At 47.3% G+C, this 27,732-nt stretch overlaps 1 protein-coding gene across 1 annotated transcript; it reads right to left on the bottom strand.

The window, feature by feature from the left end:
* Positions 1-943: 943 nt before the first annotated feature.
* On the bottom strand, positions 944-26,943 carry SMAGP (small cell adhesion glycoprotein). Its single transcript, XM_023211092.1, has 4 exons — positions 26,753-26,943; positions 25,942-26,013; positions 2,324-2,401; positions 944-1,708 (listed from the first exon to the last, which is right to left on the bottom strand). The coding sequence occupies exons 2-4, from the start codon at positions 25,973-25,975 to the stop codon at positions 1,530-1,532; spliced, it is 291 nt and encodes a 96-aa protein (XP_023066860.1). The 5' UTR covers positions 25,976-26,013; positions 26,753-26,943; the 3' UTR covers positions 944-1,529.
* Positions 26,944-27,732: the final 789 nt, after the last annotated feature.

A 27,732-nucleotide genomic window follows, 5' to 3' on the forward strand; every position in this document is an offset into this window, starting at 1 on the left:
ACCTGCTACAACACCTGGTTCATTTCTGTATTTTTAGTAGTGACAGGGCATCACTGCATTGGCCAGGCTGGTCTCAAACTCCTGACCTCAAGTGATGCGCCTGCCTCGGCCTCCCATAGTATTGGGATTATAGGCAATAAGCGACTGCACCTGGCCAGATTCCTCAGCTCTTAATCTTAACTTGGTTGGGTTCGCGCTTAGACAATGGAGGCAATACATTAAGACTTCAAAGGAGATGTAGCTTAATTCCAAAGTGAACAACAACTCTTGGCTTGATTCAGAGGATACACTGGGAAAGGCGGTAGGTTGATTTTTCCTGGTTCCTTCTGTATATACATAGAAGGGATTCTAGGAAATTCTGGCCCTTGCCAGGATGGAGGCTTGAACCAACTCATCTCCCAGGGTATGTTTATTTATTTTATTTTATTTTTTTCCGAGACGGAGTCTCATTCTGTCGCCCAGGCTGGAGTGCAGTGGCGCAATCTTGGCTCACTGCAAGCTCCACCTCCCGGGTTCACGCCATTCTGCCTCAGCCTCCCAAGTAGCTGGGACTACAGGCGCCTGCCACCATGCTCGGCTAATTTTTTGTGTATTTTTAGTAGAGACAGGGCTTCACTGTGTTAGCCAGGATGATCTCGATCTCCTGACCTCGTGATCTGCCCGCCTTGGCCTCCCAAAGTGTTGGGATTACAGGCGTGAGCCACTGCACCCTGCCTTCCCAGGGTATGTTTCTAATGACATTACTCTGGAACAAGCTTTCCTGCACCATCTTTGTCTCAAATCCCTGAGATAGTTCTGCAAACTTCTAGAACTTTCCTAAGGTTCTTATTGCTTGGGAGAGACCATATGCAAACGCATTAAATAGGGAAAAGAAAATGTCAAAAATGTTTAAGGAAAAATAATTCAAAACGTAAAGGTAGTTACTTCTTGCACATGAGAATCGGACTTCTGTAGCAATGAAAAATTTTAATTTGGATAAAAATCACGTAAGCATGAGGTTGTCAGCGAACATGGAAAGGAAGGGCTCAGATTAGGGGATGTAGCACATTTATCAGGAGTTAAGATCTCCAGAGTCTCCTACCCCTCCTGGCCTGGCCTTTTACTGTGGTATCCAGCCTCTGGGAAGACCTTGTATGGACAGTATCTCCACGGGAGCTATCACTAGGTAACCAGGTAGGGGACAGAGTAGAGCAGCCAATGTCCCTAACGCTCTTTTCTCTCCCTTCAACCTGTGAAAAAAGATGACTGGGCACATACTCAGATGTCCCCTCATATAGCCCCATCTTTTTGACCAGTCACAAACACCAGCTCTAATAAGAGGGCCTGGTTAAAGATACCATAAACAACTTTCTCCATGTCCCTGGTCCCTGGAGTCAGTGATGTCGGCATTTGGGACTGCGACCTGGCTGGAGCTTGGATTTGCCCACATCAATCAATGCTTCTCCCTGGCTTCAGAGAAAACTTTCATAATAAGCAGTCAGTATGTTAGCGCTGGAGCCAGGAATAAGCTCCTTGGGGCCCAGGAGTCATTAGATGAAATATTCCTCCTTCTCCCTGCCCTTGGCCAAGTCACTCTCCATCTGGACGATGGCACTGGGCTCGCCTTCTGTAGGTTCATAGGTGACGTAGCTGCCTTTGTTCTTGTACAGGTAAAAGAAGATCAAGATCATGACCGAGAGCAGGGTGAGGAAGACCACGGTGATAACAACTTGGAAAGGAGAGGGAAAATGTAGAGATGTTTCAGGATTGAGGATGTCTCAGTAATTCCTGGAGTCATCTGATTTAGTCACTGTTTTCATAAAGATCCTCTTGTTTTCATTAACTAGTGTCCACTTCCATCCAAACCATGTTCCCCCACCAACCCCAATTTCCATGGCACATAACAGCTGGAGTCTGCTGGTGCTTAAGTTAAGCTAAGGACACATGCTTTTGATTTCTGACAAAACTGAACTTCCTCCCAAACCAGTTCCTGATTCTTATAGAAACGGGAAGGAGGGAACAGGAAATGGCTTATCCTAACAGGAAGTGGTTTCTCTGATCCTCCCCCTCTTCCTCACCCACTCAACCAACCACATATACCCTCGTCCCTACCCATGTACTCGAGTGTAACGTCCGTATGCATATCTATTTGTGGCCACCTCCCAACCTGTCATTTACTGGTAGTGCCTCTGACAGAAGCCTCTGAGTCTTTTATAGCTCTCTCTGTGTGTGTAATATAACTTGCATGCCAGAGTGAGCCCATTAATGGATTTGGTCAGGCTCTCTCTGCAGAGAGATGCCCTTGATCCAGAAGGTCCCTTGGAGTTGGCTCAGAGTCTATTACCTGCAATAAGTGCTGTGCTGGCTCCATCTTCTGGGGACAGGGCCTCAGTGGGCCGTAAAATTGGGGTGGTCATCAGTTCTGGAAAATGTAGAAAAGTGGAAAAGGAAATGGGGTAAATTCTTTTGTTTGAAAGCATATATTTGGCTTTTAAATTTCACCACCCCACCTTCTCTGCTATTCAAAAGTTTATCATTTAACTCCTATAGTAAATCCAAATAGAAAATCCTGGAGAAGAGAGAAGAAAAAAACCACCACCCAAAGACAACATGTTGATGGATTTCTCCCTGCATAATATCATGGTTAAGAGTAGGGCCTATAGGCCGGGTGCGGTGGCTCAAGCCTGTAATCCCAGCACTTTGGGAGGCCGAGGCGGGCGGATCACGAGGTCAGGAGATCGAGACCATCCTGGCTAACACGGTGAAAACCCGTCTCTACTAAAAAATACAAAAAACTAGCTGGGCGAGGTGGCAGGCGCCTGTAGTCCCAGCTACTCGGGAGGCTGAGGCAGGATAATGGCGTAAACCCGGCAGGCGGAGCTTGCAGTGAGCTGAGATCCGGCCACTGCACTCCAGCCCGGGCAACAGAGCAAGACTCCGTCTCAAAAAAAAAAAAAAAAAAGAGTAGGGCCTATAGAGCCTGACGGACTGGGTTTCAAATATGAACTCTGTCCTTTACTAGCTGTGTGACCTTGGGAAAAATTACCTAACCTGTATCTGCAAAATGGAGGTAAGAGTACCTACTTTAAAAGGTTGTTGTGACATTTAATAAGTAACTCAGTAAGGATAAGCCATTATTAGGAATGCATATGTTTACACAAGTGAGATCAAATGAGATGTACATGCGCATATATTTACATTATATTATATAGCATGTGCATTTTCTTGCAGCATTCTTACAGACTCTTTGTAAACATTATTTTAACATAATGAAATAGTGCTCCTCTCCTATTAAAAACCCTTTTCTACACTTCCAGGATAGGCCCTGCAATTTGAAAGGTTCTGAAACAGGCCTCTCCTCTGCCCTAAAATAGATCCTGCGCCCCCTCCTGCTACGGGTTTATTTATCCTTCAGCGCATGAAAGTCCCACCCTAAAGTCATTACCCAGGGACAGAACATGACAAAATGAGTGGTCTCCAGAAGTCCCTTTTAAGTGTTTACAGAGGGAGTCAGGAAGCCCTTCTGTTCTTTCCTATTAGCATTTTAATGTAGAGGTTACTGCAGGATAGAGGTCTCCTGGGGAAAACCGGCTGGCTGACCCTGGCATCACCCACAGGAGGCACCCCGACCTGACTGGCATCCCACAAACAGCAACACTCACCCACTGCCTCCTCTTTGCTAGGCCCTGTGCTAGATGAAAGGTCGAGCAAAATGGACACGGGCCAGCTTCCCGGGGCTCACCCTCCACAGCACCCTCCACAGCTTGCACGGTGAGGAGCTGCCGTAAGTGCACTTAGGAAAGTGTGTGGCCAAGGGCCCTGATCTAGTCTTCCAGCCAGGAGTGACCTCCCAAGGGAGGAATATCTGAGCTGGGAGCTGAAGCAGGGGTAAGAGTTTACCAGGTAACAGGGATGGGGCACATTCCAGGCAGAGAGAAGAGCCTGGGTCAAAGCTCTGAGACTGGGGGACTCAAAGGCCAGTGTGGCTGGAGCGTGGTGTGAGCATGACTCCCATCCAGTGCCTGACACATGCAGGTTTCCATCCACAGCAAGTGAAATGAGGGCATCAGTGGTGGTCAGGTGGGCCTGTGCTAAGAGGGGCCAAGACTGTTGAGGGGTCTTTCCACGCAGGCCCAGGGAAGCCTGATGAACCATTCTGGTCCCGCAATACAGAAAGCAGAGGCAGGCTGTGCAGAGCACTTCCCCTTCCAAGGCCAGGCCAAACCTTTTTCCACTGGTCCCCGCTCTTTGTCTAGGAATGGTAGTACCCTCAACCACTCTGTGGCCTTGGGCAAATGGTTACTGTGGTGTTTTTTACATATATACATACACACACATATTCTAGGTCTTCATCCACAGTTCCTGGCTCCTAATTCCCACAGCCCGTTAGCCTTGTGTTATGATGTGGGTGTCAGGAAACGGAATCTCTCCGGCCTTTTCCTGCTTTTCCCTTCACCTGCCCCAAGGCAGGACTCTCATCTTCCCCTGCCTTTCCGATAGTGCGTCATAAGATCCTCATTCCAGAGGGAGAATTTGGGAAAGTAATGCTGACATCATGAAGCTTCCATTAAAAACCCAAGAGGACTGGCCTCAGAAAGCTTCCGCATAGCTAAACATGGCTGGGCATGGTGGCTCATGCCTATAATCCCAGCACTTTGGGAGGCCGGGGTGGCTGGATTTCCTGGGCCCAGGAATTTGAGACCAGCCTGGGAAACAGCAAAATCCCATCTCTACCAAAAATACCAAAAAAAAAAAAAAAAAAAGAATCAGCCAGGTGTGGTGGTGTGGTACTTGGGAGGCTGAGGAATGAGAATCGCTGGAGCCCAGGAGGTCGAGGTTGTAGTGAGCTGAGATCGTGCCACTGAACTCCAACCTGGGTGACAGAATGAGACACCATCTAAAAACAAAAACAAAAACAAAAACAAAACGCCAAAAAACAACTAGCTGAACATGCAGAGGTTCCCGGAGGGTGACACACCCAGGGAGGGCATGGAAGCTCCGCCCCTCCTCCCCGCACCTCACCCTACACATGTCCTCATTTGTATCCTTTGCAATATCCTTTATAAAAAACCAGTAAACATTGCTTCCCTGAGTTCTGTGAGCTACTCCAGCAAATTAATTGAACCCCAAAGCAGGGGTTGGCAGGGGTGGGAACTCCAACTTGAAGCTGGTTGGTCACAAGTTTTGGAGGCCTGGACTTGTGACTAATGTCTGAAGAGAGGTGGAGCCTTGGGGACCCAGCCTTCGACCTGTGGTATCTGACACTGGCTCCAGGTAGATAATGTCGGAATTGATTAGAAGACACCCACTTGGTGTCTTTTTGAGACAGAGTCTCGCTCTGTCGCCCAGCCTGGAGTGCAGTGGCCGGATCTCAGCCCACTGCAAGCTCCGCCTCCTGGGTTCACGCCATTCTCCTGCCTCAGCCTCTGGAGTAGCTGGGACTATAGGTGCCCACCACCTTGCCGGGCTAATTTTTTGTATTTTTAGTAGAGATGGGGTTTCACCATGTTAGCCAGGATGGTCTTGATCTCCTGACCTCATGATCCACCCGCCTCAGCCTCCCAAAGTGCTGGGACCACAGGCATGAGACACTGCGCCCGGCCTGGGGTCACAGAAGTCTTTTGTGTTAACTGTTGTGTTGTGAGAGCTGAGGAAAAATGGTTTTAGAGTTTGTCTGGAACAGGTATACATTTTTTATTTCAGATGGAGTCTCACTCCATTGCCCAGGCTGGAGTGCAGTGGCATGATCTCAGCTCCTCCACCTCCTGGCTCAAGCGATTCTCCTGCCTCAGCCTCCTGAGAAGCTGGGATTACAGGTGTGTGCCACCATGCCCAGTGAATTTTTGTATTTTCAGTAGAGACAGGGTTTCACCATGTTGGCCAGGCTGGTCTTGAACTCCTGGCCTCAAGTGATCCACCTGACTCGGTCTCCCAAAGTGCTGGGATTACAGGTGTGAGCCACTGTGGCTGGCCTATACATTTGATTCATTCATCCATTCTCATCTGTTACCTATAGGAACTATATTAACCAACATTGTAGTTCTACTGTGAAGATTAAATGAGAGAACATGTAAGCATCATATAGTAGCTACTACTTAAATATTATTTAAGGTGACTTTGTTACTATGCTTAGTCATTAAAAGGGAAAGCTGGCCAGGCATCGTGAGTCACGCCTGTAATCCCAGCACTTTGTGAGACCAAGGTGGGAGGACTGTTTGAGGCCAGGAGTTTGAGACCAGCCTGGGCAACACGGCAAGACCCTGTCTACAAAAAAAAAATGTAAAAATTAGCCAGGTGTGGTAGTATGTGCCTGTAGTCCCAGATACTCATGAGGCTGAAGTGGGAAGATTGCATGAGCCCAGGGGGCTAAGCCTGCAATGAGCCAGCACTGCATTACTGCATTGTTGGGCAACAGAGTAGTGAGACCCTGTCTCAAAAATAAATAAATAAATAAATAAATAAAAGGGAGAGTTGCTCTGGGTTTGAATCCTGCCTAAGCATATTACTAGGTGACCTGGAGGAAGTTCCTAAACCTCTCTGAACCTGTTTCTTTTTTTTTTCTTTTCGAGACGGAGTTTTGCTCTGTCGCCCAGGCTGGAGTGCAGTGGCACCATCTCGGCTCACTGCAAGCTCCGCCTCCCAGGTTCATGCCATTCTCCTGCCTCAGCCTCCCGAGTAGCGGGGACTACAGGCACCCACCACCACATCTGGCTAATTTTTTGTATTTTTAGTAGAGACAGGGTTTCACCGTGTTAGCCAGGATGGTCTCGATCTCCTGACCTCGTGATCCACCTGCCTTGGCCTCCCAAAGTGCTGGGATTACAGGTGTGAGCCACACGCCTGGCCTTTTTTTTCCTTCATTTTTTTTTTTGTAGAGACAAGGATGATCTCACTATTGTCCAGGTTGGAGTGCAACGGCGCAATCTTGACTCACCGCAGCCTTGACTTCCTGACCTCAAGCAATCTTCCTGCTTTGGCCTCCCAAAATGCTGGGATTACAAGCATGCACCACCGTGCCTGGCGGTACCTCAGTTTCTTGATTTGTGAAATGGCAGTGTGGTGTACAGCTTCTGAGATGGCTCACAATGATTTCTGCCTCCTGGTATTGACATCCTTGAGCATGCCTCTCCTCTGGTATATGGGTTGAACCTGGTGACTTGCTTTTAACAGACTATGGCAAAAATGATGGTATGTAACTTCTGAGATTAGGTTATACAACACTGTACTCCCATCAAAGGGAAGCTCTGAAGTTTATCTACCTGGTCATGACTTCACACCTTTCACCATGCACTTTCCGCCCCAAATCTCCCAGGGCTGCAATCCATGTTCCTACCATGGATCTAGAGTTCTATACAGTTGTTCCTAGTTTTGCTTTCTTTAAACATTTGAGAATTTAGGATGTACAAAGCATTGAGTAGATTAATGTATGTCAGAAGCTTGAAGATGAGTAATTTCTGTTCAATCACCAACAATAACTTACTTTGTACATTAGGCTGAGTGTGGTGGCTCACACCTGTAATCCCAATACTTTGGGAGGTGGAGGCAGGAGAATTGCTTGGGGCCAGGAATTTGAGACTAATCTGGACAATATAGTGAGACACCATCTCTATTTTTTTTTTTTTAATAATATATGGAGGAGGCCAGATGCACTGGCTCATGTCTATAATCCCAGCACCTTGGGAGGCCAAGGCAGGTGGATTGCTTGAGCCCAGGAGTTGGAGACCAGCCTGGGCAACATAGCCAGACTCCCATCTCTACAAAAAAAAAAAAAAAAAAAAAGTTAGCCAGACATGGTGGCACACACCTGTAGTCCCAGCTACTTGAGAAACTGAGGTGAGAGGATCACTGGAGCCCAGGAGGTCCAGGTTGCAGTGAGGTGTGATTGTGCCACTGTACTCTGGGTGACAGAGTGAGACCCTGTCTCAGGGGGGAAAAAAAAAAAAGGGATAAAGGTGGGAGGAAACCAGATGATCACAATTAAATACAGACAGTTGTGCTACAAAGTGCTTCTTTAACATGAACTGGCTGACTGGTGATAGGTAACTTAGGGAATGATGTCAGTGTAATGCAGAAGTCATGCTAATTTATATGTAACTTCTTTATTTTTAGTTTATTTTCAGTTATTTATTCTTTAATTTTTAAAAAATTGAGCAGCCCCTAGAACCAAAAGAGGTTCAGAGGACTCCCCTCCTCTTTATACCTTTAATGTTTAACATGATCAAAAGCAAGCTTTCTCACTAGAGAATATTTTAGTCAAACAGGAAGACCTTAAGAAAAAAATTCTACAGAATGCCTTGCCGGGATGCAGCTATTAGTCGGTTTCCACTTATATGAAGCCATTGGGTGAAGCAGAAAGTGCAGATGAAGAAAGGTGCAAAGAAATTTACCTCAATATTTAAACAATGGCAAGAAGGCAGACTCTACATCAGATTTTTTTTTTTTTTTTGAGACAGAGTCTCGCTCTGTCACCCAGGCTGGAGTGCAGTGGCACAATCTTGGCTCACTGCAACCTCTGTCTCCCAGGTTCTAGCGATTCTCCTGCCTCAGCCTCCCGAGCAGCTGGGATTATAGGAGCGTGCCACCACGCCCGGCTAATTTTTAATATTTTTTTAGTAGAAACAGGGTTTCACCATATTAGCCAGGATGGTCTCGATCTCCTGACCTCGTGATCCGCCCACCTCGGCCTCCCAAAGTGCTGGGATTACAGACGTGAGCCACCGTGCCCAGCCTATTATTATTGTTTTTGAGACCAAGTCTCACTGTGTCGCCCAGGCTGGAGTGCAGTGGCTTTATCTCGGCTCACTGCAACCTCTACCCCCTGGGTTCAAGCAATTCTCCTGTCTCAGCCTCCCAAGTAGCTGGGATTACAGGCTGTGCCACCATGCCCGGCTACTTTTTGTATTTTTTTCGTAGAGACAGTTTTGCCATGTTGGCTAGGCTCGTCTCAGACTCCTGACCTCAGGTGATCCGCCTTCCTCAGCCTCCCAATGTGCTGGGATTACAGGTGTGAGCCACTGCACCCTGTGAAGGACAATTTAAAAAGCGTTATATCTGGAACAAGAACAAAGAAAAAGCTAGGCTTGTTTGGGCCTGAGGGGTCAGGTTGGAGGTAACAGAGAAAGCAGAATTCCCTCAGGCCTTTTCACCTCTGTCTCCTATCAAAGAGAATCATTTTTTTGTACTAAGGAGCAGTGGAGCCTTTGGGGACAAGGGGGAAGTGAGCTCAACAGAAACAAAGAAACTCAGCAAGCACCAGACTAATCTAAAAGGACCAGATATGACAGCCAAGGGCACTGCAAGAACTTGTAAATGGGATTTCTGTTAGTGACACAGGAGCTTCTGAGAAAGAGAGAGGGATTGGGAACCTGAAGGGGCCATGGAAGGAAGGTGGATTCCGCAAAGATGTGGTGAGCTTGATGTGATTCCCCAGCAAAGCTCTAGAACACATTATTACGGCCTGTTTGGAGGGCTTTGAACTTGAAACAGCAAGCATTGGAAGTCATAATGGGACTACTGAGAGCAAGCTGGGTCAGACAACCTGCACAGCCTTCTTAGACTGAGATTCTAGGTTCTTAGATAAGGAAATTAAACAGTTCAAAAAGAATTTACTGAGTGTGTACTCTATGCCAGGCTCTGGGCTTCTATCAGTGAACAACACAGGCAAAAACTCTTATCTTTAGAGTTCCTGCCAAGAGTAAACAGAATTACCCAGCAATCTCATTGCTGGGATGCTGGGTACGATCCCGCAATCCCACTTCTAGGTATATACCCAAAAGAAATGAATGGACTTCAACTGATACTTGTATATCATGTTCATAGGAGCATTATGCAATACCTAAATAAAAGGTAAAATGGACCGGGTGTGGTGGCTCACGCCTGTAATCCCAGCACTTTCGGAGGCTGAGGCAGGCGGATCACGAGGTCAGGAGATTGAGACCATCCTGGCTAACACGGTGAAGCTCCATCTCTATTAAAAAAAAAAATTAGCTGGGCGTGGTGGTGGGCGCCTGTGGTCCCAGCTACTCGGGAGGTTGAGGCAGGAGAACGGCGTGAACCCGGGAGGCAGAGCTTGCAGTGAGCCAAGATTGTGCCACTGCACTCCAGCCTGGGCGACAGAGCAAGACTCCATCTCAAGAAAAAAAAAAAAAAAAGGTGAAACAAACAACCCAAATGTCCATCAATAGATAAATGGATAAACAAAATGTGGCATAAACATATCCTTAAAGAGGAAGGAAATTCTGTAAAAAAAAAAAAAAAAAGGAAGGAATTCAGACATATACTACAACATGAATGACTTGAGGACATGACACTAAGTGAAATAAGCCAGGCACAAAAGGACAAACATTCCAGTCTGGCTAACATGGCAAAACCCTGTCTCTACTAAAAATACAAAAATTAGCCGGATGTGGTGGCAGGTGCCTGTAATCCCAGCTACTCGGGAGGCTGAGGCAGGAGAATCACTTGAACCCAGGAGGTGGAGGTTACAGTGAGCCAAGATCGTGCCACTGCACTCCAGCCCAGACAACAGAGCGAGACTCTGTCTCCAGAAAAAAAAAAAAAAAAAAAAATTGTATGATTCCATTTATATGAGGTGCTTACAGTAATCAAATTCATAGAAACAGAAAGTACTACAGGAGATTGTAAGGGGCTAGAGAAGGGGAAAATGGAGAGTTAATATTTAATGGCTATAGAGTTTTAGTTTGGGAGGATGAAAAAGTTCTGGAGATGCGTGGTGGTGTTGGTGAAGGTATAATAACGTGAATGTACTTAATACTGCCGGACTGTATACTTGAAAATGGTTAAAATGGTCAATTTTATGTTATGTATAATTTTACCACAATAAAAAACCCTCTCTTTATACAATTTACATTTTTAGAGGGGGAAGACAGACAATAAATAAAATAAGGCCGGGCACGGTGGCTCACGCCTGTAATCCCAGCACTTTAGGAGGCAGAGGCGGGCGGATCATGAGGTCAGGAGTTGGAGACCAGCCTGACCAATAAGGCAAAACCCCGTCTCTACTAAAAATACAAAAATTAGCTGGGCGTGGTGGCGTGCACCTGTAGTCACAGCTACTAGGGAGGCTGAGGCAGGAGAATCACTTGAACCCAGGAGGCAGAGGTTGCAGTGAGCTGAGATCGCGCCATTGCACTCCAGCCTGGGTGACAGGGAGAGACTTCATCTCAAAAAAAAAAGTAACAATAAATAAATAAATAAGTAAAAGGTATGCTATATTAGATGTGAATTAGCACTATGTAGAAATAAGCAGAAAAGGGGATGGAAAGCTGGGATGTGGAGTTGTGGTTTTAGAGAAGGCTGTCAGGGGTGACTTGAGTGAAGACCTAAAGAAGGTGAGGGAGGCAGCCATGCAAAGAGCTGACTGAAGAACATTCCAGGCAGAGGGGACAGCAAGTTCACAGGAAGGCTGTCCACAGCACTGAAAAACACCCCGGGGCCAGGCATGCTTGGCCTGTTAAATGCACAGCATGGAGGCCCCTGAGTGGCAGCAAGGGGGAGAGGAGAAGCAGAGAAAGTCAAGGAGGCCTGCACAACACAGGCCTCGTAGGCCAAGGTACGGGCTTTTTCAGTGAGTGAGGTAGGAAGCTTTTACAGGTTTTGGGGCAGAGACTGATCAGATTTTTATTTTATTATTTATTCACTTAATTATTTTTGAGACAGGGCCTCAGTCTGTCCTCCAGGCTGGAGTGCAGTGGTATGATCGTGATTCACCGCAGCCTCGACCTTCTGGGTTCAAGTGATCCTCCTGCCTCAACCTCTGGAGTAGCTGGGACTACAAGCATGCACCACCACGCCTGGCTAATTCTGTATTTTTAGTAGAAATGGGGCTTCACCATGTTGACCAGGCTGGTCTTAAACTCCTGACCTCAAGTGATCTGCCCACCTCAGCCTCCCAAAGTGCTGGGATTACAAGTGTGAGCTACCGCACCCAGTCCCTTTTTCTAATTTCCATGACAGCATTAATTGCTTTTGCAGCAGCTCTGAGAAAGTGGTGGGATTCTGAATATAATCTGAAAAAAAGACTGACAGGATTGGATGTGGGGTGGAGTCAAAGATGAAGGCATGGAGTTATAGGAGAGGGGGAAGCCTGCGGGAGGAACAAATTTGGAAGAAACATGATTGCTTACTAGATATCAAAGTTCAGATGTCAAGACTAGAATTTGGAGGTGGGGTGCGGTGGCTCACGCCTGTAATCTTAGCCCTTTGGAGGCTGAGGACAGAGGACCACTTGACCTCAGGAGTTCAAGAGCAGCCTGGGCAACATAGTGAGACCTCATCTCTATTTAAAAAACAAAAACAAATAACCCCCCCCCCAAAATATATATATATATATAAAATACAGATATATGTATGGTACTGGAGGTTGAAAAGTCATTAGATAATTAGGACCATAGACTGGGTGAGATCACCCAGGAGTAAGCGCAGATAAAGAGAACCCAAGACTGAGCCCAAGGAGACTGGGGAGCAGCAGCCAAACAGTTTTTGCCATGCAGAGATCATAAATGACCTTTACAAGAGAAGTTTTGGTGAAGTGCTGGATACAAACCCGTAATTTAGGGTGGGTTCAAGGAAGAAATGGAAGGAGAGGAACTGGAGGCAGAGTATAAATAAATGCTTACACAAAATTTCTCTGTAAAGGTGAGCAGAGAAATGAGGCTGTGACTGGAGGGGAAAGGGAGTTCAAATTTGTTTGTTTTTCTGATAGGAGAAATGCCAGCGTGTTTGCATACAGATAAGAATGACTCAGATGAGAGGGACAACTGATGATGCACAAGAGTTCTTGAAGAGACGAGATCTAGAGCACAGAGGGGCTGGCTGCAGACAGCAGCAGAGACAGTACCATTGGAAGGAGGAAAAGCAGAGTAGATGGGCACAAATGCAGGTGGCAGGTTGATGGTGGGGGTGGGAGCCTTTGGCAGTTCTCTTCTGAGAACTTTAATTTGCTCAAGAAAATAGGATCTTAACTGGGCCCAGTGGCTTGTGCCTATAATCCCAGTACTTTGAGAGGCCAAGGTGGGAGAACTGTTTGGGACCAGGAGTTCAAGACCAGCCTGGGCAACATAGTGAGACCCTGTCTCTTAAAATTTTTTTTTTTTTTTGAGACGGAGTCTCGCTCTGTCGCCCAGGCTGGAGTGCAGTGGCGCAATCTCGATCTCGGCTCACTGCAAGCTCTGCTTTCTGGGTTCATGCCATTCTCCTGCCTCAGCCTCCTGAGTAGCTGGGACTACAGGTGCCCGCCACCATGCCCAGCTAATTTTTTGTATTTTTTAGTAGAGATGGGGTTTCACTGTGTTAGCCAGGATGGTGTCAATCTCCTGACCTTGTAATCCACCCGCCTTGGCCTCCCAAAGCTCTGGGATTACAGGCGTGAGCCACCGCGCCTGGCCTCTAAAGTTAAAATAAATTTTTTTTTTTTTTTTTTGAGACAGACTCTTTGCTCTGTCACCCAGGCTAGAGTGCAGTGGTGCCATCTTGGGACACTGTAACTTCCCCCTCCCGGGTTATAATCATTCTCTGCCCTTGGCCTCCCAGGTAGCTGGGATTACAGGTACCCACCACCACACCTGGTTAATTTTTGCATTTTTAGTAGAGATGGGGTTTCACCATGTTGGCCAGGCTGGTCTTGAACTCCTGACCTCAGGTGATCTGCCCGTCTTGGCCTCCCAAGGTGCTGGAATTACAGGTGTGAGCCACTGTGCCCAGCCTACCCATTCTAAAATAAGATCTTAACTGGGCCCAGAGGTTTGTACCTATAATCCCAGCACTTTGGGAGGCCAATGTGGGAGGATCGCTTGAGGTCAGGAGTTTAAGATCAGGCTGAGAGCAACATAGAGAGACCTCCATCTCTACAAAAAAATAAAAATAAAGCAATAGCCAGGTATGGTGGCACACGCCTGTAGGTCCAGCAGTTTGGGAGGTTGAGGTGGGTGGATTTCTTGAGCCCAGGAGTTTGAGGCTGCAGTGAGCTATGATTGTGCCATAGCACTCTAGCCTAGGTGACAGACCCTGTCTCTCAAAAAATAAATAAATTAACAATTACAAAATAGGATGTAAGATAATCAGTTGAGAGTGAGGATGGGAGGGGCTTAAGGAGAACTGAAGGTGCTACAAGAGTAGATAGCATCAGAAAACATCATAACATTATTTATAGGCCAAGCACAGTGGTTCATGCCTGTAATCCCAGCATTTTGGGAGGCTGAGGGCAGACGAATCACCTGAGGTGATGGAGGCTGGGAGTTTGAGACCAGCCTGGTTAACATTGTGAAACCCCGTCCCTACTAAAAATATAAAAATTAGCTGGGCATGGTGGTGGGCACCTGTAATTCCAGCTACTCAGGAGGCTGAGGCAGGAGAATAGCTTGAATCCGAGAAGCACAGGTTGCAGTGATCCTAGATCACGCCATTGCACTCTAGCCTGGGCAACAACTCAAAAAAAAAAAAAAAGGCCAACTCAAAAAAGAAAAAAAGTGAGTGAGTGAGACTCCAACTCAAAGAAAAAAAAAAAAAAAAGGCCGGGCGTGGTGGCTCACGCCTGTAATCCCAGCACTTTGGGACGCCAAGGCGGGCGGATCACAAAATCAGGAGATCAAGACCATCCTGGCTAACATGGTGAAACCCTGTCCTACTAAAAATATAAAAAACTAGCCGGGCGTGGTGGCGGGCGCCTGTAGTCCCAGCTACTCGGGAGGCTGAGGCAGGAGAATGGCGTAAACCCGGGAGGCGGAGCTTGCAGTGAGCCGAGATCGCGCCACTGCACTCCTGCCTGGGCGACAGAGCGAGACTCCGTCTCAAAAAAAAAAAAAAAAAAGAGTATAATATCCTTGTGGACAAGGAAGAGAAATACAGACTGGCTATAAGGCCTAAGTGAGGCAGTAATGGATTGTTAAGGGATGAAGTGATGCCAGTCTAGACAGAGACTCTTTCACTGGGGTTTAACCTTAGTCTTTTTGAATTGATATTGTTACGTCAAACCATGCGAGGACCAAAATAAGGCCTTTATGTAATTCAAAATAAAAAATATTAAATAATAAAACTAGTATAACAAAGTCCAAGGCTGGGTGCAGTGGCTCATGCCTATAATCCCAACAATTTGGGAGGTTGAGGCAGGACGACTGCTTGAGCCCAGGAGTTCAAAACCAGCGTAGGCAACATGGGGAGACCCTGTCTCTACCAAAAAAAAAAACAGCTGATACTTGAACCCTGAGGAGGACTCAAGAGGACCACTTGAGTCTGAGAAGCTGAGGCTGCAGCAAGCCGTGTTTGCACCACTGCACGCCAGCCTGGCTGACAGAGTGAAACCCTGTCTCAAAAAATACATATTGAACTTCAAATTCTTTTCAAGATTTTTTTTTTTTTTGGTCTTATGCTTTATTGGTGCCTTCTACACAGGCTGAGCTGAATGCCCGTTGGGTAAATGCAGATCCTGCAGACCCAGGGAAGATTCAACAATTTAAAAATTTTCTGTACAGATGGAGTCTTACTGTGTTGCCCAGGCTGGTTTTGAACTCCTGGGCTCAAGCGATCCTCCTGCCTCAACAATACAAAGTGCTGGGATTACAGATGTGAACCACTGCGCCCAGCCCTGAGAAATTTGTTAAAGGCTTCAAAGCTGAGGGGCAACTAGTAAACTGATAAACACAGACACATTTCAAATGTCTAAAGAAACACACCAAATTGAACAAGATGAGAATTTAACACATTCTTGCTCTTAGGTTCAGGAAGCCAACTACTCACAAAGAATGGGGAAGCTATGGCTTAGCAGCATCACATATAAAGTACTTACAGGGGGTCCCTAAAAAACCACTAACACTGGAAGGATATACTCCAAAACAGCAGCAGGAGTTACAGGTAGGTTGTGGAATTCTCAATGATTTTGATTTTCTTCTTTTTTTCTTAGAGACAGGGTCTTGTTCTGTCACCCAGGCTGGAATGCAGTGATATAATCATAGATGACTGTAACCTTGAACTCCTGGGCTGAGGCAATCCTCCCACCTCATCCTCCTGAGTAGCTGGGACTATAGGTGTGTGCCACCATGCCTGGCTAATTTTTACAGTTTTTAGTAGAGAGGGAGTCTTGCTATGTTGCCCAGGCTGGTCTTGAACTCCTGGCCTTAAGGGATCCTGCCACCTTGGCTTCCCAAAATGCTTGGATTACAGGTGTGTGCCTGAATTTTGTTTTGTTTTATGTGCTTTCCTTTATATTCCAAATTTCTCACAATGATAAATAATTACTGTTATAATCATAAAAAATTTAAAATTACTGTTATTTTAGGCACCAGTAATATAAATATGGTCTAAAAATGGAGGCGACAGTACTGCTCTACTTCGTACCACTCCTAGACTGCTGAGTTCATCTGGGTGTCATTCATGATTTCATTTCTTTTTTTTTTTGGAGACAGGATCTCTGCTCACTGCAGATCTTGGCTCGCTGCAACCTCCGCCTTCTGGGTTCAAACGATTCTCCTGCCTCAACCTCCTGAGTAGCTGGGAGTTACGATGTGCACCACCATGCCCGGCTAATTTTTTTTTTTTTTTTTTTGAGATGGAGTCTCATTCTCTGGCCCAGGCTAACATGCAATGGTGCGATCTTGGCTCACTGCAACCTCTGCCTCCCGGGTTCAAGCGATTCTCCTGCCTCAGCCACCCAAGTAGCTGGGATTACAGGCGCATGCCACTATACCCAGCTAATTTTTGTATTTTTAGTAGAGACGGGGTTTCACCATGTTGGTCAGGCTGTTCCTGAACTCCTAACCTCGTGATACACCTGCCTTGGCCTCCCACAGTGCTAGAATTACAGGTGTGAGCCACCGCGCCCGGTCTTATTTTTTTTCTTTTTTTTTTGAGACAGAGTCTCACTCTGTCACCCAGGCTGGAGTGCAGTGCTCGATCTCAGCTCCCTGCAACCTCTGCCTCCCAGGTTCAAGTGATTCCAAGTAGCTGGAATTACAGGCACCCACCTCTATGCCCAGCTAATTTTTTGTATTTTTAGTAAAGACGGGGTTTTACCATGTTGGCCAGGCTGGTCTTGAACTCCTGACCTGGTGATTTGCCCGCCTTGGCCTCCCAAAGTGCTGGGATTACAGGCATGAGCCACCGTGCCCAGCCTGGGTGTCACAGTTTTGAGGTGAGCAGGCAAACCATGTCAGATAAGGAAAGCTTGCAAGAAAAAGCCCAGAGAAAAAAGGGAGCCTAGAACTTAAATTCTGTCTTCTAATATGCCAAGGCATGACCTGTACAAGAGAACTAACAGCGGAAACTCGAAAAGACAGATGTCTCCCCAACAGAAGAAAGAGCAAAACTGGACAAAAGCAAGGCAGCATCTTGGAGAGAGAATTCTAGTACAGAATGGCTAGTTGAACTAGCTGAGCATCAGAACCCCTCTCAGTCTTAGTTTTTGAATTTTTATAAATGGAAAGTGTTCTATTAGAATTCTCACTGAAATCAAATTTTAAAATAAAAAATCCAGACATACTTAGAATGGCTATCTGGAGAGGAATGATGAAATAAATTATAGGCCATGCATTGTAGAAACAGTTGCTAAAAAGAATATGAGATGTACAATATTACTGGGAGAGGATAAACGGTTAGATGAAAAAAGCAAATTGCCAGGTGGTATGTCTAGTAGGAATACATCTTTGTTTTGAAAAAAAAAAAAAAAAGTAAATTGGCAGGGTGCAGTGGCTCACACCCATCATCCCAGCACTTTGGGAGGCTGAGGTGGGAGGATTGCTTGAGACCAGGAATTTGAGTGCAGCCTGGGCAACATAGCAAGACCCCTGTCTCTCTGTATATTTTTTTAAGTAACTTTTAAAAATCCTATAAATATGCATATACATGTTTGTACATAGAAAAGGTCTAGAAAGCTATTCTCTGAGGGGCATGTATTACCTTTTAAACAAAATAACATGCTTGGCAAGGTGGTTCACACCTATAATCCCAGCAATTTGGGAGGCTGAGGCTAGAGGATCGCTTGAGTCCAGGAGTTCAAGACCAGCCTGGGCAACATGTCAAAACCCTGTCTCTACAAAAATACAAAAATTAACTGGGCATGGTGGCACGCTACCTGTGGTTCCAGCTACTTGGGAGGCTGAGGTGGGAGGATCACCTGAGTCTGGGAAAGTCGAGGCTGCAGTGAGCTGTGATTGAGTCACCGCCCTACAGTCTGAGTGAAATCGAGGCCCTGTCTCAAAAAAAAGAAAAAAAGAACAACAAAATAAACTAAGTTCAGGAAAACTGGCATAAAAGGAGGAAATGGCTTATAGCTTTTCCTCCATTCTCTCCTGTTTCTACCCCATTTCTTTCCCATTTCTTTGTCCAAACAAAGAAATAATTATTAAATAGCACTACAGTCTTTCCAAACCTGAGCAGGGAAGGTTTGGAAAGACTGTAGCATCATTTTTCTTGTAAGTGGAATGTCAGGACAAAGGACCATAAGATTGAAGGCCCCACCCAAATCCTAACCAATAGCAAATGACCTTCAAGATCTATTCTGTTTACTCACTCTTTTTTTTGTTAACCCAGATACTGGCTGGCTTTCTTGTGGCCCTTGTTCCCAGGCTGAGCTAAATCTCTTATCACTGAGACATCAGATCTTTTGCCACCTGAGTCTGCCAGCCTACTTATTTGCTCTAGACCTGTCCAACAAAAGGTGGCTCCCCCAGTTCTTTCCATGGGAAGCCACCCTGGAACTCGGCCCCCTTTCTTCTGCCTTCTCTTTCATGTGCACCAACCAGCGAGTTGGGTGGAGTGAGACCTTGGGAGCAGTCCATCATGACAGAAAGAACACAGGCTTTGCAGTAAATCAGACTTGGCATAAAATCCTGCCTCTGCCATTACTAGCTGCATGACCTTGGGAAATTTTTTTAAATCTTTGAAAATTTCACAGTGGCTCATGCCTGTAATCCCAGCACTTTGGGAGGTCAGGGTGAGTGGATCACTTGAGATCAGGAGTTCGAGACCAGTCTGGCCAACATGGTGAAACCCCATCTCTACTAAAAATTTAAAAAATAGCTGGGCATAGTGGTGGGTGCCTATAGTTCCAGGTACTCCAGAGGCTGAGGCAGGAAAATCGCCTGAACCTGGGAGGCGGATGTTGCAGTGAGCCAAGATTGCACCATTGCACTCCAGCCTGGGCGACAAGAGGGAAACTCCATCTCAAAAAAAAAAAAAGGAAAAGAAAACTCCTAGGCCGGGCGCAGTGGCTCAAGCCTGTAATCCCAGCACTTTGGGAGGCCGAGACGGGTGGATCACAAGGTCAGGAGATCGAGACCATCCTGGCTAACACGGTGAAACCCCGTCTCTACTAAAAAATACAGAAAACTAGCCAGGCGAGGTGGCAGGCGCCTGTAGTCCCAGCTGCTCGGGAGGCTGAGGCAGGAGAATGGCGTGAACCTGGGAGGCGGAGCTTGCAGTTAGCTGAGATCCAGCCACTGCACTCCAGCCTGGGCGACAGAGCGAGACTCTGTCTCAAAAAAAAAAAAGAAAAAAGAAAAAAGAAAACTTCTTAACTTCCCTGAACTTCAGTTTCTCCTTCTGTAAAATGAAAATAAAACCTGTTTCACAGGGTTGTGGTGAGGAATAAGGGCAATGAAAAATGCTGCTTTGGAGGCTGAGCTGGGAGGATCACTTGAGGCCAGGAGTTTGAGACCAGCCTGGGCAATATAGCAAGACCTTATCTCTACAAAAAAATTTTTTTAAATAAAATAAAATAAAATAAAGAAAAATGCTGGCCGGGCGCGGTGGCTCATGCCTGTAATCCCAGCACTCTGGGAGGTTGAGGGGGGCGGATCACGAGGTCAGGAGATGGAGACCACGGTGAAACCCCGTCTCTACTAAAAATACAAAAAATTAGCCAGGCGCGGTGGCGGGCGCCTGTAGTCCCAGCTACTCCGGAGGCTGAGGCAGGAGAATTGCCTAAACCCGGGAGGCGGAGTTTGCAGTGAGCCGAGATCGTGCCACTGCACTCCAGCCTGGGCGACAGATCGAGACTCCGTCTAAAAAAAAAAAAAAAGAAAAGAAAAATGCTAAGTGTCTAATACAGGGTGAGGACAACCTAGGCAGTAGCTGGTACAATTCTTTGGTGGCAAGAGATAAGCTTTACCTGGCAGGGTGGGCAAAGCCCACAAGGCACAGTTCCACTGCCCTACTTCCAATAGGGCTGACTTATGCGCTAGGCACAACAGGCACAGTGCCCTGGGCCCACAATGCTTCTAAAGGCCCATGAAAATGTTTTAAATGATTTTTATTTCTTTTATAATCAGAAGGAAAAAAACCAAAATTTTAGGTCAAAGAAATATTAAGGTTGTTATGTGAATTACTAATTATAAATATTATTATATTATCATATTCTTTACACTGATAGTTGTAAAATATGATTTTTAATATTTTTTAAGTGAAGGAGGAGCCCACAAAGACAAAAGTGCCCAGGGCCCGGGAAAGTCATAATGTGGCCCCTACTTTTTTTTTTTTTTTTTTTTTTGAGACGGAGTCTTGCTGTCGCCCAGGCTGGAGTGCAGTGGCCGGATCTCAGCTCACTGCAAGCTCCGCCTCCCGGATTTTACGCCATTCTCCTGCCTCAGCCCCCCGAGTAGCTGGGACTACAGGCGCCCGCCACCTCGCCCTGCTAGTTTTTGTATTTTTAGTAGAGACGAGGTTTCAGCGTGTTAGCCAGGATGGTCTCGATCTCCTGACCTCGTGATCCGCCCGTCTCGGCCTCCCAAAGTGCTGGGATTACAGGCTTGAGCCACCGCGCCCGGCCAGGAAGTCTTTATAGACTTTATTGCTAGGGGTGATGGTGCATGCCTGCAGTCCCAGCTGCTCAGGAGTCTGAGGTGGGAGGATCCCTCAAGCCCAGATGTTTGAGTCTGCAGTGAGCTAGGATTGTGCCACTGTACTCCAGCCTGGGCAACAGAGTAAGATCCCATCTCTTAAAAAAAAAAAAAAAAAAAACAAGAGAGGCCAGGCGCGATGGTTCACACCTGTAATCCCAGCACTTTGGGAGGCCGAGGCAGGTGGATTGCCTGAGCTCAGGAGTTCGAGACCCGCCTGGGCAACATGGTGAAACTCCATCTCTACTAAACTACAAAAAATTAGCCGAGCATGGCGGCGTGCACCTGTAATCCCAGCTACTCAGGAGGGAGGTTGAGGCAGGAGAATTGCTTGAACCCAGGAGGCAGAGGTTGCAGTGAGCTGAGATTGCACCACTGCACTCCAGCCTGGGTGACAGAGCAAGACTCCGTCTCGGAAAAAAAGAGAGACAGAGAAAGAGAGAGAGGGCTGACTCAATAATCAATTTTAAAAAAAATTTTTAAAGGATATAAATATACAGCTGAACAATAACAAAACAGCTCAACTAAAAAATGGGACAAGACTTGAATAGACATTTCTCTAAAGATGTACAAATGGTCAATAAGTACATGAAAAGATGCTCCACATCACTATCACTAGGGAAATGCAAATCAAAACCACAGTGAGATACCACCTCACACACATTAAGATGACTACTATTAAACAGAAAGTAACAAGTGTTGGCAAGGTTGCAGAGAAACTGAAACCTTTATGCACTGCTGGTAGGAATATAAAATGGTGGAGCCGCTGTGCAAAGCTGTATGGTGGATCCTCAAAAAAATTAAACACAGAATTACAACGATATAGCAATTCCACTTCTGAGTATACATCCCAAACAACTGAAAGCAGGGTCTCAAGAAGATATTTGCACACCCATGTTTATAGCAGCATCAGTCACAATAGTCAAAAGGTGGAAGCAACCCAACTGTCCATCATAGATGAATGGAGAAACAAAACGTAATATACACATACAACGATATCACTCAGCCTTGAAAAGGTAGGAAATTGGGACATGCTACAGTATGGATGAACCTTGAGAATATTATGCTAAGTGAAGTTAGCCAGATGCAAAAGGACTATTGTATGATTCTACCTACATGAAGTACCTAGAGCAGTCAAATTCATATAGACAGAAAATAGAACAGTGTCTGCCAGGGGAATGGGGAAACAGTGTTTAATGGGTGTCAAGTTTCAGTCTGGGAAGGCAAAGTTCTGGAGATGGATGGTGGTGAGGAACACGAATTACTTAATACAGTAGTCTCCCCAGGGCCGGGCGCTCGCCTGGAATCCCAGCACTTTGGGAGGCCAAGGCAGGTGGATCACGAGGTCAGGAGAGCGAGACCATCCTGGCTAACCCGGTGAAACCCCGTCTCTATTAAAAATACAAAAAATTAGCCAGGTGTGGTGGCGGGTATCTGTAGTCCCAGCTGCTTGGGAGACTGAGGCAGGAGAATGGTGTGAACCCAGGAGGCAGAGCTTGCAGTGAGCTGAGATCGTGCCACTATACTCCAGCCTGGGCGACAGAGCAAGATTCCATCTCAAAAAAAAAATACAGTAGTCCCCCCTTATCTGTGGTTTTGCTTTCCCAAGTTTCAGTTACCTGCGGTCAACTGCAGTCCAAAAACATTAAATAGAAATTTAATAGAAAAAGAAAATTCCAGAAAGGAACAATTCATACATTTTAAATTATGTTATGTTCTGAGTAGCGTGATGAAATCTCACACCCTGCTCCATCCTGCCTGGAAAGTGAATCATCCTTTGGTATCCATGCTATAAATGCTTAGTAGTTGGCTGTCACAGTATCACCACACTTGTGTTCAAGTAACCCTTATTTTACATGACAATGGCCTCAAAGCACAAGAATAGTGATGCAATTTGGACAAGCCAACAAGAAGTGCTTCCTTTAAGTGAAAAGGTGAAAGTTCTTGACTTAATAAAGAACAAAAAAAAGAATTGCATACTGAAGTTTCTAAGATCTATAGTAAATAAGGTATTTTAAGCGAGAGAGACCACTTTCACATAACTCTTATTATGGTATATTGTTATAGTTGTTCTATTTTATTATTGTTAATCTCTTACTGTGCCTAATTTATAAGTTAAGCTTTATCCTAAGTACGTATGTAGAGGAAAAAAACATAGTACAGATGGGTTCAGTACTATCTGAGATTTCAGGCATCCGCTGGGGCTTTTGGAATGAATCCCCTGTGGATAAGCGGGGACTACTCTACCACTGAACTGCCTGTGAAAAAGTGGCTAAAACGGTAATACCCATACTATGTTTATTTTACCGTAAGTTTTAAAAAAAGAAAAAATGGCCAGGTATGGTGGCTCATGCCTGTAATCCCAGCACTTTGGGAGGCTGAGGCAGGCAGATCACTTGAGGCCAGGAGTTCGAGACCAGCCTGGTCAACATGGTGAAACCCTATCTCTACTAAAAGTACACAAATTAGCTGGGCGTGGTAACGCACGCCTGTAATTCCAGCTACTAGGGAGACTAAGGCAGGATAATTGCTTGAACCCAGGGTCGGAGGTTGCAGTGAGCTGAGATCAAGCCACTGCATTCTAGCCTGGGCGACACAGCGAGACTTGGTCTCAACAATAATAATAATAATAATAAATAATAAAATTTTTAAAAATGTAAACAGTTCCCCTTTGCCGAGGTTCTAATCCCTCAGCTAGCTACCAAGGTATCGCCTTTTCTCCCTTGTGGGCAGGCTTATTCTGGAGGTCCTTTGCCCACACGCTTCCTGAACATCCTCCAGGGTAAATTGTTTCTGTAGCTTCACACATGGTATGAGGTATTCCACCTTTATCTAGAGCAGATACGCATAGAAAAGGTATTCCACCCTTCTCTAAGATACCTGCTGCGCCCCTTTGCCAGTACGAACCTTGTCCATCTTTCAAGGGCAAGACTCAGATCCCTTCCTCGCCTACTCATGAAGCCTTTGCTGACCCATTTCTCCCCACTACTCCGTACCCCCCCAAGTCTTTTTTTTTTTTAGACAGGAACTTGCTCTGTCACCCAGGCCAGGGTGCAGTGGCATGATCTCGGCTCATTGCAGCCTCCATCTCCTGGGCTCAAGGGATCCTCCCACCTTAGCCTTCGGAGTAGCTGGAACCACAGGTGTGTACCACCGTGCCCGGCTTTTTAAAAAATTTTTTTGTAGGGACGGGGTTTCACCATATTGCCCAGGCTGATCTCGAACTCCTGAGCTCAAACCATCTGCCTGCCTTGACGTCCCAAAGTGCTGGAATTATAGGCATGAGCCTCCACACCCGGCCATTTCTCTCTTTTATCTCTTCTCACCAGAAAACTAAAAGTCTGAATTGTGTGCATTAGCAGTCACAGAGGACACTGTCTTAGACTTCCACTGGTGTTGTCACTCACCTGTTTCTACACAGTAAAAGCAGGGAATGTCTGTCTTAATGACAAATGTGACTGTGTATAGGAAGACAAAGGTGTATACACCAACCATTGTTCCTCTCTCTCCCTAACTAGCACATGCTGAGAATAGTCAATAAATAACTGATAGTTTGGCCGGCCCAGCCTGATGATGAACTAAAAGGTGGGCATCCATTCTCAGAGTGCTGAGCAGTAGAGACCGGCCTCCACACACCTTCAGGGAACAATGGGGTTTTGATGCTGGGTCTGTATCATAGAATGGAATTAGAAAGCCAGCAGAATCCCTTTCAAGGGATTAGTACTAATAACCAATGTGACTGAGTGCTTACGAGATACTACACACTCTTCTAGGTGTTTTATATGGGCTGTCTCATTTAATCTTCATAAATCATAAGATAGGTCCTATTTTCCCTATTTTGTGAATGATGAACCTGGAGCTTAGAGGTTAGAAATACTATCTTTAGCAGGTTTTTAAAAAACGATTTCCCTGTTATCTTTAAGATTCCTTTTCCACATTTAACTATAAGGCTTTCTGCTACATTCTTTGCCATAGCTATAAATTATTAGAGGGATGAATGTAAAGCCCTTCCTTTAGGCTTATAAAAATCAGTCTTCCGGCCGGGCGCGGTGGCTCAAGCCTGTAATCCCAGCACTTTGGGAGGCCGAGACGGGCGGATCACGAGGTCAGGAGATCGAGACCATCCTGGCTAACACGGTGAAACCCCGTCTCTACTAAAAATACAAAAACTAGCCGGGCGAGGTGGCGGGCGCCTGTAGTCCCAGCTACTCCGGAGGCTGAGGCAGGAGAATGGCATAAACCCGGGAGGCAGAGCTTGCAGTGAGCTGAGATCCGGCCACTGCACTCCAGTCCCGGTGACAGAGCGAGACTCCGCCTCAAAAAAAAAAAATAAATAAAAATAAAATAAAAAAATAAAAATAAAAATAAAAATCAGTCTTCCTTCCTTCCTTTCTTTCTTTCCTTTCCTCTCTCCTCCTTCCCTCCCTCCCTCCCTCCCTATTTTTTGAGACGGCTCTCACTCTGTTGCCCAGGCTGGAGTGCAATGGCACGATCTCAGCTCACCTGCGTCTCCCGAGTTCAAGTGATTCCCATGCCTCAGCCTCCTGAGTAGCTGGGATTACAGGTGTGAAACCATCTCTCTACTAAAAATAAAAAACTAGCCTGGCTAATTTCTTTGTATTTTTAGTAGAGACAGGGTTTCACCATGTTGGCCAGGCTGGTCTCAAACTCCTGACCTCAGGTGATCCGCCCACCTCGGCCTCCCAAAGTGCTGGGATTACAGACACGAGCCACCACACCTGGCCTCTTTCTTTCTTTTGAATTAGAGATGGGGGCTCTCACTATGTTGCCCAGGCAGGTCTCAAACACCTGGCCTCAAGAGATCCTCTTGCCTCAGTCTCCCAAAGTCCTGGGATTACTGACATAAAATCATTGGATAAACCGAGGTTACACAGCTTTAAGTGGTAGTGAAGTCACCATGTCCATGTGACTTCAGATTAAAACAGTACTAAAGGGCACACTCTAGAGTTTCTGCTTCCTCCCAGGCCTTTTCCGTGTGAGACAGGCAGAGAGAGGCGGGAGTCTTCCCACCAGGGCTGAGGCTTCCAGGACTGGTCTGGGGAAGGGGGTGTTGAACAATTCTTTCTCACTGGGATTAGGAAAGGCCTTCGCCTACCTCTCGGAGAAGGAGTGGTCAGGAGGCTGGTCATTGTCACTAGTGGTTGAGTTCCTTGGAGAAGAGGCAGATCTGTAGGAAAAGGGGCAAAGACAGGAATGCAGCGGGTGGGCCCCTGGGGCTTCGAGTCCTGGAAGTCCCAGGAACGCCTCTGGTGCCAGGTTTTCCCAAGTCCCTTCCCCTTTTCCTCTTGCCCACTTCTGGTTTCCCTAAGTATCTTCTCAGGCGCCAAGTACCAAGGGCTCTCCACAGGAGCAGGTCTGAGGCCACGTGCACTTTACCGGGGTGTTACCTTCACACGCTCTCTCCCGATCCTTTCAGTGGGCCACCAAATTTACCTAGGAGATCTCTCAAGGCCTGAGAAAGTCAGGCAAAGGTTCGCAAATCAGCAGCGGACCCAGTTTCGCCAAAGCGCGCTAACAGGTACCCTAGGGTTCCACAGCTCGGAGTTCTGGTGACGCCATCCACCAGGTGTCAGGAGAGGGCCGGGAAGGTCAGGACCCGCGCCTAGGCTCCGGAGCTGAGTGGGCGCAGCGCGGCAGCCGGGCCGGGACCGGGAGGCGAGGGCCGTGGGCCGCCTTCTGGCCCGCCTCGGACGCAGGAACGCCGGGCTGGCCGCCCCCTCCGGGCCTGCCTTCGCCATCCAGGGCGCGGTCCGCGCACAGCCTGCCGAGCCTCACTTGGCTCCTGCCCGCGCCTCGCGTCCCGGAGACCCTCGACGCCCCGGCGAACGCGGGGTGGACGCGGCGGGCTGGGTTGGTCCTTGCCCCGTGGTCCCGCCCCCGTCCCCGCCCGGAGCCCCCCGCGTTACCAGCACCCGGCGGAGCGCGCTGCGCTGGGAGCGGCCGGTGCGCCGGCGAGCGTCGTTCCCAGCCGCCGCGACCCTCGGTCCCAGCGGGGCGCTGAGCTTCGGCCGCTCCGGGTTTCGGTTCCTGCCGCGGCCGAGGTGGCTGAGGCGAGTGTGGGCGACCCGGCTTTCCGGCGCCCCCGCCCTCCCCTCGTGCTCACCTTTCCAGTCCGACGGGCTGCCGGGGGAGGGCCGGCGCCGCTCCGCGCGTCCTTTTGAACTCAATGGGGGCGGGCACCGCGGAGTAGCGGAGGCCGGCAGAGGCCGAACGAGGACCCCGAGAGGAGGAAGCCGCTGGCGGCGCGCGGGCTTGGCGCAGAGGCCGGAGGGGGTGGGGGGCAGGCCGACGGGGTGGGACAGGAAAAGCGGAGAGAAACCGCCCTCTGCAGGTCCCCTCGGCTCCCCCGGGAGGAAAGGCAGCCTGCCCTTCTCCGATTGTCACTTTACTCTCCATCCGGAGCCGCTTCCTCTCTCGGCCCGAGGCTCGGGGTGGCGGGGGACCGGATTGGAGCCGCGGGCTAACTGGGATTAGTCCCATTTCCCTGGGCTTGACGTTCTCTGAATTTTTAGCTAACGTGGAAAGTTACATTTATTTGCATTTGTTTATCACTTGCTCACATAGGTCTGTGTCCCGAAGCTTGGCAGATGAGCGAACTTAGCCAACACACCCCCGGCCGTGAAGCAGGAAGGTGAAGCGGGGAGAGCAACGAGCCTCCCCACCCCGCCCGCCCCCGGGTCTTGCCAGCTGGACGTTCTTGTGGGGCAGCATTGAGCAGCGGTTAGGAGTGTCGTGGACTTTGGATTCAAACAGCCCCAGCTCCTCTGCTTGCTAGCTGGGTGACTTTGGACAAATTAACATCTCGAAAATCTGTTTCCTCATTCCTAAAATGCGGGGCTGAAAGTGATCATGCCTGTAAAGTCATCTCATATCCATGGTTCTAGAG

This window comes from Piliocolobus tephrosceles, chromosome 10 (genome assembly GCF_002776525.5).
Source record: "Piliocolobus tephrosceles isolate RC106 chromosome 10, ASM277652v3, whole genome shotgun sequence".
Classification (NCBI taxonomy): domain Eukaryota; kingdom Metazoa; phylum Chordata; class Mammalia; order Primates; family Cercopithecidae; genus Piliocolobus; species Piliocolobus tephrosceles.

Bases quoted from the DNA above. Each gene is read 5' to 3' on its own strand.
- SMAGP (XM_023211092.1), bottom strand. From the start codon at position 25,975: ATGACCAGCCTCCTGACCACTCCTTCTCCGAGAG. The intron at 2,402-25,941 runs GTAGGCGAAGGC...TACATTTTCCAG, and splicing joins GACCACTCCTTCTCCGAGAG to AACTGATGACCACCCCAATT. The intron at 1,709-2,323 runs GTAATAGACTCT...CTCCTTTCCAAG, and splicing joins CAGCACAGCACTTATTGCAG to TTGTTATCACCGTGGTCTTC.